Source organism: Ursus arctos, unplaced genomic scaffold (assembly GCF_023065955.2).
Source record: "Ursus arctos isolate Adak ecotype North America unplaced genomic scaffold, UrsArc2.0 scaffold_19, whole genome shotgun sequence".
Classification (NCBI taxonomy): Eukaryota; Metazoa; Chordata; class Mammalia; order Carnivora; family Ursidae; genus Ursus; species Ursus arctos.
The window spans coordinates 27,017,442-27,033,756 of NW_026622863.1; the positions used below are offsets into that span (position 1 = coordinate 27,017,442).

The window sequence follows — 16,315 nt, forward strand, 5'->3', positions numbered from 1 at the left end:
GTCAACATATAGTGTAATATTAGTTTCAGGAGTAGAATTTAGTGATTCATCACTTATGTACAACACCCAGTGCTCATCACAAGTGCCCTCCTTTACAACCATCACCCATCCAGCCCATCCCCTGCCCACCTCCCTCTAGTAACCCTCAATTTTTTCTCTGTCCTTAAGAGTTTATGGTTTACCCCTTCTCTCTTTATCCTCAAAGCTCATGTTTTGTTTTTTAAATTCCACATATGAGTGAGATCATATGGTATTTGTCTTTATCTGGCTGAATTATTTCACTTAGCATAATACCCTCTAGCTCAATCTACATCAGTTCAAATGGCCAAGATTTCATTCTTTTTGATAACAGTAATATTCCATTCATCTGTCTACCTGTCTCACCACTTCCTTATCCATTCATCAGTTTTTAAAATGTGGGTTGTTTATATTACCTATGATCTTCTAAGTCAGGATCTAGGAGTTTCATGACAGGTGAATAAATCGATCACTAGGAAATAGTTGTTACAGAAAGGTGGCCTGAGGTGTAACAGCCTGTGTTAGATCCACAGGCCCAGTCCGTTAACTCCCAAATTTGGTCGCACTTGCAGCTTTACGAAAATACAGATCCCCGGCGCCACCCCTGGTGGTGAACCAGCGCTGCCCTCTGGTGCTTTCCCATGCCACCTCGAGGAATAATGGCCCTGTGGCCGGGGCCCGCAAGAGCGGGGCGCGGGGGACAGAAGTCCCGATGACTGAGACTCGGGCTGCAGGGTGGGGGCCAGAGCACCACCAAGAGGGAGCAGCGCTGCTCCTAGAGAGGCTCGGCCGCGGCCTGGTGACGCACTTCCGTCTGCGCCGTGGTGCCGCCGGCGGCGGAGGTGAGTGTGGGGCTGCGGCCGGCGGGGGCGGTGCCCTGTTCGGTAGCTGCGGGTGTGGTGGGGATGAGCCTCCGGCTCCTGGAGGAGGGGGTAGGGCGGTGGCCTGCGGTCCTCCTACGCCCGTCCTAGGTTCCCGCTTTGGACCTGGTGACCGAATTGGAAGGCGAAGCGTGGATTACTGTCACAACCACGAAGCCCCTCACTCTGTTCAGGGAAGATGCCAGTGACCTTTCGGGAAGATGTGTCGGAGCAGCCAGGGGGTGGACTATTTGCAGGGGTGAAGTGGATTGTGATATTGCGAGTCTTTTGACATGTTGAAGTTGTACAGGGGCTCTCACCTATATGCATTTCAAGTATGGACTCAATGCCCCCTGACTCCTAACATAGGGTCGTGAATCAGGGTTCAGTGAGAGCACAGAAAAAGCAGAGCCCCTCCCAGTCACCCGGGAGTAGAAGCAGCCCGGCTTTTGGAGAGCACTGACTTCTGGAACTGGCAGTTTCAAAAGGTAACTTGGCCCTCGTCTCGGGCTGGTGGAATGACAATGACTTGGGGATGATTTCTACATTATAATCACTTATTTGTTCAATTCTAGAATACACATAAAATAGTTCCAGAATTGCTCATTCATACCGTCATGAAAATTATACGAAAATTATACTATACTAAAATTATAAAATAGTAATTAAAACTGAGATATAAAAAAAAAAACCCTCTCTGGAATGTGGCTAATCGTGTATTCAGAGGAAAATTTACAGCCTTACAGATTTTAATTGCCAAATAGGAAAGAATGAAAAAATAAATCGTGCATCCTCAAGAAGCATTTGGGCAGAGGTCTTTTTAACCTTATAGTACCTAATTAAAACACCGCTTCCCAAAGTTATTTGGTTCTTTTCTTTCTCATCACTTCAGTGTGGTTATATTATTCAGTTGTAGTATAGTTAGGCTCATTTGATGTTTGTATTCCTTTTTGGGTTGTCACCCCCTTCTCATCCTGGTTGGTTGATTTAATTAATTAATTTACTTATTTATTTATTTATTTATTTGGATATGTGAAACATTACTATGGTTATGAAAGAACAAAAAGGCAAACTCAGAATCATCACTACCCTCCTCATCTCTTCTACCCTGTTTCCTTTCATCCTCTTTTCCATCCCAGGCTTTCATTTCATACCCATATTTGAGGCAACCATTCTCCTAAGTTTCTGATTTATCCTCCTATTTCTTTTTTGTACAAATGACCAGATACACATATATTTTCTTATATTCTGGGTTTTTTGTTTGTTTGTTTGTTTTTTGGGGTTTTTTTGTACACAAGAGGTAGCACACTGCGTTTTGCACTTTGCTTGTTTCATATGACAGTATATTCTGGATGCCACTCCATATCATAGAGGTAAGTATGTTTTTTTAAATGTTATTCATGCATACTAAAGTCTGCATCTGTCATGGCATTTAAGAAACATAGTAGTAGGGACGCCTAGGTGGCACAGCAGTTAAGCGTCTGCCTTCGGCGTGATCCCTGTGATATGGGATCGAGCCCCACATCAGGCTCCTCCGCTATGAGCCTGCTTCTTCCTCTCCCACTCCCCCTGCTTGTGTTCCCTCTCTCGCTGGCTGTTTCTATCTCTGTCGAATAAATAAATAAAATCTTTAAAAAAAAAAAAAAAGAAGCATAGTAGTAAAATGAGTACCCATGAACACACCACCCCACTAAGGAGGAGAACATTTCCAGTACTGCTTCTCAACCCAGCTCCCAGCTTCCCACCTCTTTAGAGGTAACAACTGTGTTGAATTTTGTGTTAATCATAGTCTTACCTATTTATAAAAATAATTTTATCTCATAAAATACGTCTGTAAACAATATATTTAATTTCATTTTTGAGGTTTATGCAAATGGCCTTGTAGTGTCTATAGTCATCTGGGACTTTTATGACTCAATATTATGTTCCTAAAGTCATTTGTGTTGTTGTGTGTAATTGTGAGCCATTCATTTTTGCTGCTGGATAATAGTCCTTTTTAAAAGTGATAGGACAATTTATTTATGTATCGTCAGTGGATATGTGGGTTGTTTCCAGTTTTTTGGTATTCAAAAACTGATAATAATTTTGTATATATTTTAATTTTTTTTTTTAATTTTTTTTTTAAAGATTTTATTTATTTATTTGACAGAGATAGAGACAGCCAGCGAGAGAGGGAACACAAGCAGGGGGAGTGGGAGAGGAAGAAGCAGGCTCACAGCGGAGGAGCCTGATGTGGGGCTCGATCCCATAACGCCGGGATCACGCCCTGAGCCGAAGGCAGACACTTTAACCGCTGTGCCACCCAGGCGCCCCTCTAAGGCATAAATTTTAAAACGTAAGCATGAGTATTGAATTTTATCAAATGCCTTTGGCATCTGTAGGGAAGGAGAGTGTTTTTCTTTGATTTATTCATGTGGAAAAGTATGCTACTCTGTATTCTAATATTAAGCTTTACTTGCTTTCGTGGGATGATCCCTTTTAGTCATGGTATGTCACCTTAGTGAACTACTGAAGTCTATTCCTTTATATTGGGGGGTTTTCTGTCAATATTCATAAATGAGGCTGGTCTGTGGTTTTTGTATCAGTGTTGTGCTGGCATCATCAAAAGGACCAGAAACTTATTTTGCTCTTCTCTCCTACAGTTTCAGTAGTGTTAGAAATACTCATTTCTTAACGACTTGAAAGATTTGTCTGTGATACATACAGGCTCAGTGTTTTCTGAGAGTTTCCTCTTTACTGGCTATCTCAGTTTAATTAGGTAAAAGTAATCATGGATTCCAGAGGAATATCTACGTAATAAAATTAGTAGAATTGATTTATTAGATTCAAATAGAATTATATGTTCTTCTATCATAGAATAAGTTTTCTTTGTAAGTATTCACACTTAAACCAACAACAAAAAAAAAAACCCTCAGAATCTGTATAGCAGAAGTAAATAGATCAGGTTATTTAAACACCAAGCAATAAAGCCAGAAATTATGAACAGAGAAGAAATGAGCAACAAACTACCTTAAGCAATTCTGTGGTCAGAAACAAAACACAGTTGCTGACAGGCTATAAAATGTAATTAATATAATTAAAACATGAAATATTAAAAAAAAAACTCTGGCATGTGGCAAATAGGTATACAGAGGAAAAATTTATGGCCTTAAGATTTTAATTGCTAAATAAGAAAGAATGAAAATAAATGAGTAAATCATGCAACCTCAAGAAGGTAGAAAAAAGGGGTGCCTGGGTGGCTCAGTCGGTTAAGCGTCTGCCTTCATCTCGGGTCATGGTCCCGGAGTCCGGGATCGAGTTCCGTGTCGGGCTCCCTGTTTAGTGGGGAGCCTGCTTCTCCCTCTGCCTGCTGCTCTTCTTGCTTGTGCTCTTTCCCTCTTTCTCACTCTCGCTCTATCTCAAATAAATAAATAAAAAAGAAGGTAGAAAAAAGCCTTTTGTAGCCTAGTTTCCCCCAAAGTAGAACACAGGACAGAGGTTTGTGTGCAGGCAGTTTACTTGGGAATGTATTGCAAGGGCAGAGTGTAAGACAAGGGGAGTGAAACAGAAGGGAGAGCCAATACAAGGAAGCGTTTTCAGGCTGTCTTGTCTACAGGTGACTGGTGCTTAGTCTTGCAGGATCTTTGAGGAGCCTTGGAATCTCATGTAGGAGACGTAAGGGGAAAATATCCATCGATCTCTGTCCCCTGTTGGTCATTGGTGGCCTCGCAGGCATTAATTCCTCTCTGCCTTTCAGGACCTAGCAGGTGTCCATAGATATCTGCAGATGGCCCCCACAGGACACCAGAGAAGCCCCAGGGCAGGAATCAGCCATATGTGGTATAGATCCTTGAGGATGCATTGGTAGGTTATACCTGCGCAAAGCTGGTGAAAGTCTCTGGCCCTGGACTGAGACCAGAGGATTTGGAGGGGAACCGAAGGTGTACCTCTCACAGAGGTGTAGCTTTTACAGACCTAAAGAAACAAAGAAAGCAGAACTTAATGAACTAAAAGGAAATAGAAAAGAGTGGTGTTCTAAATAAATAGAAAAATTTGTTCTTTAAAAATAAAAGAAAACAACATTCAAATAGACAAATCATTGTTCAACTTAACTTTATTAGTCTGCTCAGGCCACCATAACAGAATACCATAGACTGCATGGCTCAAAGAACAGAAATTTATTTCTCACAGTTCTGGAGGTTGAAAGCCCAAGTTTAAGGTACCAGACAGTTTGTTCTTGGTGAGGGCTCTCTTTGGGTTGCAGATGGCTGTCTTCTCACTGTGTCTGCATGTGGTAGTCAAAGAACTCTGGTGTCTCTTCCTCCTTTTTGTGAGCGCGCCAGCCTTCTCAGAGTAGGGCCCCACCCACATTTATGGCTTTGTTTAACCTTATTACCTCCTCACAGGTCCTATATCCAAACATAGTCACATTGGGGGATAGGACTTCAACATATGAATCTTAGGGGGGACACGTTCCATCCATAACATTAACAAAGGGGAAAGGGTCTAGAAAGCACACATATTCAAAAGAGGGAAAAACAAAGTAGCTCCAGATATGGAGGAAATGGAAAGAATCATGAACCAGTGTTTTCCACAACTCTGCACTCAAGTTGAAATCCTAGAAGACATAGATGATATTTTAAAAACACATATTTTCAAGACTGACTTTGGGAGCAGTAAAAACCCGAAAATAAGCAGTCCATATATTTTGAATAGAGTGAACAATGGGTCTGGGTCACGGGACCCTAGATGATATAGTCATCCCCTCTCTCAGGGAGCTGAGGCTCTGACTTCACTATCAGAGGGCTGGAGAACATGAGGAGGCAGCCTGGGTCCTCAAAGGTAAGCCTGAGCCACGTGGGAGGCTGGCTTCCCAAGATCTCTAACAGAGATAGTGGGGCTCTTGAAGACACTCAACTGTGTGAGGGAGCAGGCAGGATGTAGGGGAACAGCTGTCTCCTCCAGCTCCCAGGGGCCTGACTCAGGCTTCTCTTGCAGTGTAATCGAGGGTAATGCTTGTTTAGAGAAAAATAAGTCCAAGATATTCGTAGTATTCTGTTTCTTAAGCTGAGTTGTTGCTATGTGGGTCTTTGTTTTATTATGCTTTAGGCTCTGAGTACATTTTGTGTCTGCTCTTGTGTGTGTGATATGTGTCAGAATTGTGAAATCCTAGGGTTCCTGGCAATGAGCATCAGTGTCATGGCTGGGAGGGCTCCTGGGCACTGAGTCAGTGAACGGATCACCCCCTTCTTCCTGTGGCAGCTCCCGCTGCACTCCTATCTGGACGCTGGCTGTCTTCGTCTCACATCTGTGAGGGGCTGTGTTGTTCCTCCTGGGATGGGGCTCTCCTCACACTTGTCTCTCTCTGTTTTTCCTCAGCTCCAGCCCTTCTCTGAGAGGGAGAGCAGGTGATGGCAGCCATGCTCCTAACAGCCTGGCCCCAGGTGAGCTGTGGGTCCTTCAGCTCTTCCTCTGAACAGTTTCAAATTGAAGAAAACTGAGAAGGGAAGCTGGTGAGCTTTGTGGTGGAAGCTGGAAGGGCCCTCCTGGCTTCCGCCTGGAACTTGCGGGAAGAGCGGTGATGTGAAGGGATGGAAGCAGCAGGAGTGAAGGGTTCTGCACACTGAGGTTCTTTGCTCTTCTGGTGAATAGGGGACATGGCAGCTGCCCATGGAGGATGCTCCATGCATGGATGTGAATGGAGGAGGTAGCAGAAGATTAAGGGTGCCCAGGGACCGGGCTGTAGAGGAAGAGGAGTAGTAGGACCAGATCATCACAAAGGGTGGCTGTGCCTCTCATTTGGTGGGGGCGGGGAGACGAGAGGAGTGGGGTCTGGAGAGGGAGAAAGGAAGTCTGATGGGACAGGATGTCTCATTGTATTCTGGAGAGGCTTTCAGGGCTTGGGTGCAGGGGCTCCAACTTTAGGTCTCTGGTAAGAGCTGTGAACCCTCCCCCTCCCCCTCAGAAAAATAAGCATGCAAACCAAATTCTCCATGCAGTTTCAGGGACTTCATGGACCCCCTGAAGCACATCCATGGACCTCCATGGACGACAGGCTAGGAATAATCCCAGTGCCAGTAACTCCAGTAACATTGTTTGAGGCTTGCTGCGCTGCACGCACCATACTAAGCACTAGCATGGATCACTCAGTCCTGACACCCCCCCTCTGAGACAGGTGCTGTGTTGTGCTCATTCTGTCACAAAAGACATGAAGGAGAAGGGGAGTAGAGTGCTGGGCCCAAGGGCATATTGCCAGCGTCTGATTCTTAACTGCTTATGCCTGTGACGTGTGTGCAACCTGTGAGGTTAACGTGGTCAGAGTTGTGATGACTTCGTAGGAAATAATTTTTAGGGGTGATTGAAAATGAAGGTGACCACTTCAGACAGAATTCCATTGGTCCAGGTGTGATGTGGACTTCATCAAGGAGAGTAGTTGTTAAGGAAAAAGAATCCAATTCAAGTAATGCTTAACATAAAAATCTTAAGGATGTTGAGAGTCAAAGGACTGGGGGTATTGTAAGGGAGAGGGAGGAGTCAGGAACAATCCCCAGGGTTCTGGCTGAGGTTTCCTGCACAGATAGGGATGTTTGAGTTCAGGAGGAGGCGCCAACTTACTAGGGTAGAGGGTGGTGGTGGCAGCAGTGAAGGCATTTCGTATTGTTCAGAGAAGTTCCTGCACCCATCCAATGTCACAGATGAGACCCACATGCAGACTCACCCAGAGGTTGGACTAGAATTGTTGATGGGTGGAGGTCAGTAGAAGGAAGTAAGACAGATCCTGGCAGAGAGAAATTGAGGGCATATCCCTGCCAGGGTGTCTCCAAGGTCATTACAGAAGACTGACGGAGGCAGAGAGAGAGAGAGAGAGTGACCGGAGGCTGCATCTGCCCAAAAGGGAGGCATTAGCCCTGACGCAGAGCCGGTGCTGAGCGCATGGTGTAGTGATGCAAACAGGAGCAGCTGGAAGGGTGGCCGAGTCTAGCTGGAAGGGTGGCCGAGTCTAGCTGGCCAGTAGCTCCCCTCTTTCCCAAACCTTCTTGGAGAAAACAGTGAGTTCTTGGGTAAAATTGGAAAGGATGAGAGTCATGAATGGGAGAGGGTAACAGAAAATGTTGGATTTTCAGCAAGACGCCTCTGGAAGCAGAATGGGCTCTCGCCCCCACCTTAGCCAGTCAGGGCAGTGCCAAGCTGCTGGAGGTGCTCAAGCAGCCACACAGCCCTTTGTAGCAGGGGCAGTGACGGGAGTCAGGCGACAGACGGGGCTGGATGAGATGGAGGCCATAGCTGTTCTCTGGGGTGGCTGGAGGTTTACAGGTGAGGGGAACAGGATGAAGAAGCCAAGATCTCAAATGGGAATGCTGGGGGTTGGTCCTGAGCTGCACCTGCCACTGAGGACTGGGCCTAACTGAAACAGTGGAGTTGCTTTGGGGGAACTTGATTATGGGAATGTTTTTTCTGTCATCCCAACTTATATCTTTTATAAGCATAAAGTATGGCATGAGGTTCCCTGACATGAGAGAAGTCAGATAATTCTCCATTGTTTACTTTCCAGGTGCTATTTCTCAAACCTTTCCCCTTGTTACTAATTCTGTGCTCTTCACAAGCTCCCTCCCCAAGCCCTTATACTGCCCTCTGCCCCTCACTTAGGGCCTGAGCCATGGAATTGGCCCTAGGGCAGCAGGAACCTGTTGTTTCAGAAGTCGGTGACCTTCGAGGACGTGGCTGTGTACTTCACCCAGACGGAATGGGATGGCCTGTCCCCTGCACAGAGGGCCCTGTACAGGGATGTGATGCTGGAGAATTATGGGAATGTGGCCTCCCTGGGTAAGGCCTCTCTCTCCCTGGGTCCCGGACTCTGCCTGTTGGGGTTTCCTGGCTTATTGCCCCCTAACAGGTTGCAGGTGGGGTCTCTGGTAATCCTTTACTGAGTGGGAACCCCAGGGGCTGAGATTCCTAATCCCCCTTGAGTCAGGGGTTGCTGGGAAGGGTGAGCCTCAAGCCCTTTTTGGGCCAATACAGGACTTTGCCGGGACTGGTGTGCACTCGTTATCCACCCTCTAGAAGTTGTGGTTTGGACACAGTGTGGATAAAAGAAACTTACTATTTCACACAGCATTATCTGCAGGTTCACCTTCACCTGACCTGCAATCTTGAGGTCTTCTGGGCCCAAGTCTGGGTCAATCTCAACTCCTCCCACACCTTCTCAGGCACCCCCCAACACACATAATACCTTCCAAGCCCCCCATCTTTCTACTTGTCCCCCTACCCCCCACTTTCCCATAGTCTTTAGGCATGGGATCCCCTAGTGCTCTTATTTTGCCTTCCTTTTGCCAAGACAGTCTGAGGAGATGCTTAAGAACTCATCTGTGGGAGATTTTTCACCTGCCTCTCCTATTTCTTTTCCCCTAAACAGGGTTTTCACTTCTCAAACCTGCTGTGATCTCACAACTGGAGGGAGCAGGTGAGCTGGAGGGCCCATCTCCACTGGTGGCTGGAACAGAAATAGGCCCCCAGGGCCTCTGGACTGGTAAGGGACACACAGGTTGCCTATTCTGAGAGAAAACTTAACTCTTTAAGAAGGAGGTCAACTTAAGCAGCATATAAGCATGCCACCTTTATGAGCCATCTGTACAGAGTAAAATTTAAATAAATGATGATTTATAGAGAAAGGTACAGTTGAGACCTATTTGCAGTTTGCTATTTCTTCCTGATTCCAAGAACAGATATTTTTTCAAATGCCTCATTCTAATTCTTTTCAGTCCTAATTTTAGAATTCTGACTTTCTCAGATGAAATTAATGGATGGTGTTTTGGGGTCCTTGCTACTTCCTAAGCATTGTACACTTAATGTGATGGATGGAGAATTAACAGTCTTTTTATGCAGAAAGACAGAATAGCCTGGTAGTTAAAAGTACAGTCTTTGGAGTAGACTTCCCTGAGGTCCCATCCCAATTGCTATTCCTAGTTATATGACTTCCTAGTTGTGCCTTTTTGTAAGTTATTTGAGTTCTCTAAGCTTCCGTGTGTTTGTCTCTGAAAACGGAATAATAAAGTGAGAGAATAGTGCTGGTCTTATGGGTTGAGGATTACATGAGATAACACATTAAGTACCTAACTTATAGTGTGTGCTCAGTGAAGTATTAGTTTTTATTAATTTTTTTTGGGGGGGGGAGGAGACAGCTGTATATAGTAAGCTGTGGGAAATAAGGTGGAAGGGAGAAAGTGCTCTCAATTCAGTGCTTCTCAAATGATGTGCAAATGAATCATCTGGGTGTCTTGCAAATATGCATATTGTCGTTTAGTAAGTCTGGCATGGGCCAAGATTTTGCATTTCTGTTAATTCTCAGGTTCTGCCAGTGTTTCTGGTTCCTAGACCATACTTGAAGTAGCAGGTTTCTCGTGGGCTTAAGCAGAGTAGTTGCCAGATGATTTCCCATTTCTTGTGATTTCCCATTTACTTACTGCATTTGTGGTCCATAGATTCTCTTGTATCCTTTCAGTGAATCCCCCTTTCTAAAAAGATAGTTTCAGGGCGCCTGGGTAGCTGGCTGCCTTCGGCTCAGGTCATAATCTCAGCGGGGTGCTTGCTTCTCCCTCTCCCTCTGCCTGCTGCTCCCCTTGCTTGTGCTATCTCTCTGTCAAATAAATAAATAAATAAATAAATAAATAAATAAATAAAATATTTTTTAAAAATTTTTTTAAAAAATAAAGTTTCAGTGGATTTTTATTCCTTATGGTCATTCAACCAGATGATCCCTGACCAAGGAAGACATGTTTTGCAAAAGAGTTTAAAGCGCATTGCATATAGAAGGGAAAAGCAATGATGTTGTGGAGCTCCTCAAAAGAGTCTGGATTTCATTCTGTAGTCAGACAATCCTGAAGTATTTGAAGTTTTCGAATAACCATCATGATCTAAGCTGAGAATGGAAACATTAATTAGGGTGTGTAGGTTAACTGGAACAAGGAATCAAATGGCTTTTAGGCAGACAGAAGGGGAAGATAGGTACAGGGCACAAGGTCCCCCATCAGCAGAGTTGACTGTCTTTTAAAAAACTTTCAGAAGGCCCATCCGGTGACTTCTGTTTAAATCTCATTTGCTGGAGCTGTCTTATGGGCCCCCCTACCGCAAGAGAGTGTGGAAAATACAGTTTTTAGCTGTAGTTTCTGTTGCTACCTCAAAAAAATTGGAGAACATGTTAGTAAGGAAGAAAGGGAGAATGGATATTGGTTAAGTAACCAGTAGCATCTGCCACACTGTAGGATTTGGTAAATAGAAGGTCACTAGTATAGAAAAATTGGCAAAGAATATAAGTGTTTGATTCACATAAGAAGTACAAATTTTAGTCAATGTGAAAAATCTTCAGCCTCGGTAGAAACCAATGAAATACAAATTAAAACAGACGTGTTTTCCTAACACACTTGACATAGGTAGGCTGGGTCCAAGGACCCAGGGAGGTCCTGCAGGACCAACCAAGAGGGTCTTTGGCTTTGAGCAGGATATAAATCAAATGTAGCCAGGAGGAAGTGAGAGCAGAGTTTATTGAATAGCATAAGTGATAGAGTATAGTAGATGGAGTGTCTGGGAGACTCAGAAAGGAAAAGAGAGTAGGTCTGTCCTTTGCTTGGGCCCTGGGGTTTTTATTGAGGGGTTTGGTGTACATGTTCTCTTCAGACACCCAGGAACTGGTCAGAACAAAGACAAGTGTCCAGGTGTCCTCCCTGAAACACTTATTGCCTGGAGCCAGGGGGTTTTGGCATCAAGAGGTTTAGAGTCAGTGGTCTAGAAAATGTGTATGACGGCCCTGCTTGGTCATTCCTTAGATGTTATCACCTGTGCTGGCTGACCAAAAAATCATTAACTCCTTGACCCTTATAAGAAGGACATACATTATTTGTACTATAAGGCATGTACAAGGTGGGGGTACAGGTCCTAGCAAGAATAGAAGCCGGAAAATAAGCAAAAAGCAGTTTTTCATGGAGTTCCTTCAGTTTCCCTAGCTCATATAGAGAACAATTATATTGATGAAGAGAATACACCAAACTGGAATAGACTTTTGGAGGTGAATGTGAATTAGTAGTCTTTCTAGAAAGTACTTTAGCAGTACATATCAGGAACCTTTTAAAAGTTTGTCCTTGATAGTTTGGCTATTCGCTCCTAGAATATTCTAATAAAGTAATCAGAGATACAGACAAAGATGTGCATGCACAAAAGTTCACCATAATTTTATATAATAAAATGTTGGAAATAACCAAAACGTTCAGTATAGAGAGAACTGGTTAAATTAAGATACCTCTGCAAGATGGAATGCTATTTAGCAATTTAAAAAATATTTTTACAGAATATCTAAAGATACTGGAAAATTGTCATTATTAGTGTTAAGGAAGGAAAATATTTTCAGTTTTGAATAAAAACATTTTTAGAAAATGATTGGAAGGAAGATCTTTGAGGGAGGAGATACATCAGAAGATTAGATGTAGTTGTTAGGTGGTTTCAAGTAACTTGAATTTTTTTTGCACATTTCTGATATTACGGATATATACTTTTTTTATAATTGGGAAAAGACCAACAGTGTTTTGAAAATGCTTGCTAGGGAAGTCCAGGTCACTTGGGTCTCTTGAGGGAGATTAGAATGACGTACTAGGGCAGGAGGCTTATTACATGCGGTTGAGGAGAGATGGGAGATGAAAAATAGAGGCAGCATTTTGAGGTCAGTTTTGAGAAATTTGGGAACAAAGACAGATCCCTAGCTCTATTGGGACTGTAGGCATTCCAGAAAGAATATTAGGGACACGGGCTCCTGGGTGGCTCAGTCCCCCTGCCTTCCTTCAGCTCAGGTGATGATCTTGGGGTCCTGGGATTGAGGCTCATGTCAGGCTCCCTGCTCAGCAGGAAGCCTGCTTCTCCCTCTCCCTCTCCCCCTGCTTGTTTGCTTTCTCTCTGTGTCAAATGAATGGATAAAATATTAAAAAAAAAAAAAAAGTAGAAGAAGAAGAAGATTAGGGACTGACCAACTTCAGGGTTGAGGGAAGAGGAAGAAGGAAAGGCAAGGAGAATTCAACAGTGTTCCGGAGGGAATGGGAAGAGATGGATCAAAGAGATCAAGTGGGCCTAAAGACTGCTTCTCTAAGCAGAGAAAAAAGAGGGTGAAGGAGGAATTTTGGAAGGCCATAAGTTTAAGTTCCAAGAAAAGAAACGAAGTTCTTTCCCTTTTGCCTCCTGGTGCTGCAGACTCTTGCCATCCTCAGTGTTGCTACATGTTGTTGGATCCTGTGCCTTTTCCTTCTTAAGTGGTTTCCATTTTTATCAACAACAGACTTAAGGACACAGGATAGCTGAGAAAAAACTGCAGAGTAAAGTGTGGTGTGATGGAAAGAATGCTTGTCTGGTGGATAAAACCTAGGATTTTGTTTCATTGCTATCACATTTAACTTTTATGTTGTTGGTTATTTGCGTAGAGGTTGGTGATCTTTTTAAATCGTTCATGCTCAAAACTGTACAGAAAGTGTATAAAGCATACTGGAGAACAAAGTCTCCCAAACTTCCTGGACCAGGTTGCTCAGTTTCTTGTATATTCTTCCAGGAGTTTTCTAGTCCTGCACATACAAATATATAAGTGTATATTGACCCATTTTATTTTTCTTTTATACAAATGGAATCTGCCTTACATCCATTTGCCAGCTTGTTTTTCCATTTAACAGTGTATCTTGGACATCTTTTCAAATCAGCATGTATGGATTTGTTTCATTTTATTATTTTTTTTACAGGCTACATATTATTCCACCTTATGGATGAACCTTAGATTCTTTGACCTAGTTTGGTGATTTTCAAGAGACCCTTGATTAACTATGATTCTTAATTCCTTTTACCACAGTTCTTTTCTCTAACATGGTTCTTACATGATATTTTATGGGTTTTTTTTTTAATAGATACTGATATTCAGACTGACAATAATTTGACAAAGGAAATGTATGAAGAAAAACATAATACATCATTTGAACTTCAGAGGGACTTTTCCGAGGAAACAGACTTTTCAGAAGCCTGTATTCTAGAGAAACAACAGGAAGTCCATTTGGTAGGAAGCATGAAGAAAGAAAAAAGCAGCGTCATTGATAGAACAGTGAAAGACGACAGCAGCCCTGTGGAGGAGTGTTTCTTTAGTCAGAGTCCAAACTTGGGTCCATGTCACACCATCAGCACTGGAGAGAAGTCCCCTGAACGTATAGGATTGGAGAGAGCCTTCAGCTTTGACTCAAAACTTATTCAGCATGAAATAATTAATTCTGGGGAAAGACCTTTTAAATGTGAAGAATTAATGGAAACCTTCAGGTGTAACTCTCAGCATCAAGATGGCTACACTGGGGAGAAGGCTTATCAGTGTAAGGAGTGTGGCAAAGCCTTTAGCATTAACGCAAAACTAATTTGGCATCAGAGACTTCATAGTGAGGAGAAACCCTTCAAATGTGTGGAGTGCGGGAAAAGCTTCAGTTACAGTTCCCATTATATCACACATCAGACAATCCACAGTGGGGAGAAGCCCTACCAGTGTAAGGTGTGTGGGAAAGCCTTCAGCGTTAACGGGAGTCTAAGTCGGCATCAGAGAATCCATACAGGAGAGAAGCCCTATCAGTGCAAAGAGTGTGGAAATGGCTTCAGCTGCAGTTCTGCATACATCACACACCAGAGAGTCCACACTGGAGAGAAGCCTTACGAGTGCAATGACTGTGGGAAAGCTTTCAATGTTAATGCAAAATTAATTCAACATCAGAGAATCCACACTGGAGAGAAACCTTATGAGTGTCATGAGTGTGGGAAGGGCTTCAGGTGCAGCTCCCAGCTGCGGCAGCATCAGAGCATCCACACCGGGGAGAAGCCCTATCAGTGTAAGGAGTGTGGGAAGGCCTTCAGTAATAATGCAAAACTCATTCAGCATCAAAGAATCCACACAGGTGAGAAACCCTATGAGTGTACTGAATGTGGAAAGGCCTTTAGTGTCAAAGGGAAGTTAATCCAGCACCAGAGAATCCACACGGGTGAGAAGCCCTATGGGTGTAACGAATGTGGGAAAGCCTTCAGGTGTAACTCCCAGCTGCGGCAGCATCTGCGAATCCACACTGGCGAGAAGCCCTATGAGTGTAATGAGTGTGGAAAGGCCTTCAATGTTAATGCAAAACTAATGCAGCATCAGAGAATTCACACTGGGGAGAAACCCTTTGAATGTAATGAGTGTGGGAAATGCTTTACTTCTAAAAGAAACCTACTTGATCATCTCCGAATCCATACTGGAGAAAAGCCTTATCAATGTAAGGAATGTGGGAAAGCCTTCAGTATCAATGCCAAACTAACCAGGCATCAGAGAATCCACACTGGAGAGAAACCTTTCAAATGTATGGAATGTGAGAAAGCATTTAGCTGTAGTTCTGACTATATTGTACATCAGAGGATCCATACTGGAGAGAAACCCTTTCAGTGTAAGGAGTGTGGAAAAGCCTTCCATGTTAATGCCCATTTAATTCGGCATCAGAGGAGCCACACTGGGGAGAAACCCTTTAGATGTGTGGAGTGTGGCAAAGGGTTCAGCTATAGTTCTGACTGCATTATACATCAGACTGTCCATACTTGGAAGAAACCCTACGTGTGTAATGTATGTGGGAAAGCCTTCAGGTTTAGCTTCCAACTTAGTCAGCATCAAAGTGTCCATAGTGAAGGAAAAGCCTAATGAGAAGGATGTAGAGAACTCTCAAAGTTAATGAAATGAATCAACAAGTATCCTCTGATTCACTGTGCTGGAAAACCTTGAGAGAAATGAATATGGCATCTTCCCATGGAAACACATCTTTTCCATCTTACTTTTAAAATCAGGAATGATGACTGGTTAAAAAGTAACATCCAAAAATAAATAGCTTGTCTTACACCAACAGCCAATTAGAAAATATGATGAAAGAAAAGATCCCATTCCCAACAGCATCAAGAAAAGTGGATCTCCTAGGAATAAACAGGATCTATATGGAGAAAGAAGTCTCCACTGAGGGCCACAAAAGGAAAAATAAATGGGGAGAGAAACCTTGTTCTTGGATAGGAAGACTCGAAGATATTCACTCTACCTAAATTTACTTCCCTTTCATTTTTGACACCAAGCATGCATCACTTTTGTAAAGAGGATAAACAATAAAGATTTCCTTAGAAAGAAAAGATGAGTAAATTTTTTTATTTTCATGGAAGGGAGAACACCTTTCCTAAGCATCATATGAAAGCTAAAAGCCAACCCTAAGGGAAAATATCAATACACTTAACTTTTCAAAATTAAATATTTTTGTTTTTAATAATCCCAAATAAAGTTAAAAGATAAACCACAAAAAGCAGAAATACCTTTGTAAAATTTATGATATAAATGTTTATAAAGATAGGTTTTATAATCGAGAAAAGTAATCTAATAAAACCCAGAAAAATGACATTAGCAG

General features: G+C 43.1%; 1 protein-coding gene across 10 annotated transcripts; it reads left to right on the forward strand.

The window, feature by feature from the left end:
* Positions 1 to 771: 771 nt before the first annotated feature.
* ZNF23 (zinc finger protein 23) lies at positions 772 to 16,046 on the forward strand. Of its 10 annotated transcripts, none has more exons than XM_044382482.3 (6): positions 772 to 860; positions 1,248 to 1,366; positions 6,237 to 6,301; positions 8,555 to 8,681; positions 9,271 to 9,384; positions 13,784 to 16,046. In XM_044382482.3, exons 3-6 carry the CDS (start codon positions 6,269 to 6,271, stop codon positions 15,571 to 15,573), a joined length of 2,064 nt encoding a protein of 687 aa, XP_044238417.1. In that variant the 5' UTR covers positions 772 to 860; positions 1,248 to 1,366; positions 6,237 to 6,268; the 3' UTR covers positions 15,574 to 16,046. The 10 variants fall into 10 exon arrangements, with proteins under 10 accessions (XP_044238417.1, XP_048079445.1, XP_026350954.1 ...); XM_048223486.2 differs by lacking the exon at positions 772 to 860 and adding an exon at positions 5,632 to 5,699 and having other exon boundaries at positions 895 to 1,366; XM_026495169.4 differs by lacking the exon at positions 1,248 to 1,366 and having other exon boundaries at positions 843 to 860.
* Positions 16,047 to 16,315: the final 269 nt, after the last annotated feature.

Bases quoted from the DNA above. Each gene is read 5' to 3' on its own strand.
- ZNF23 (XM_044382482.3), top strand. From the start codon at position 6,269: ATGGCAGCCATGCTCCTAACAGCCTGGCCCCAG. The intron at 8,682-9,270 runs GTAAGGCCTCTC...TCCCCTAAACAG, and splicing joins TGGGAATGTGGCCTCCCTGG to GGTTTTCACTTCTCAAACCT. The intron at 9,385-13,783 runs GTAAGGGACACA...TTTTTTTAATAG, and splicing joins CCCCCAGGGCCTCTGGACTG to ATACTGATATTCAGACTGAC.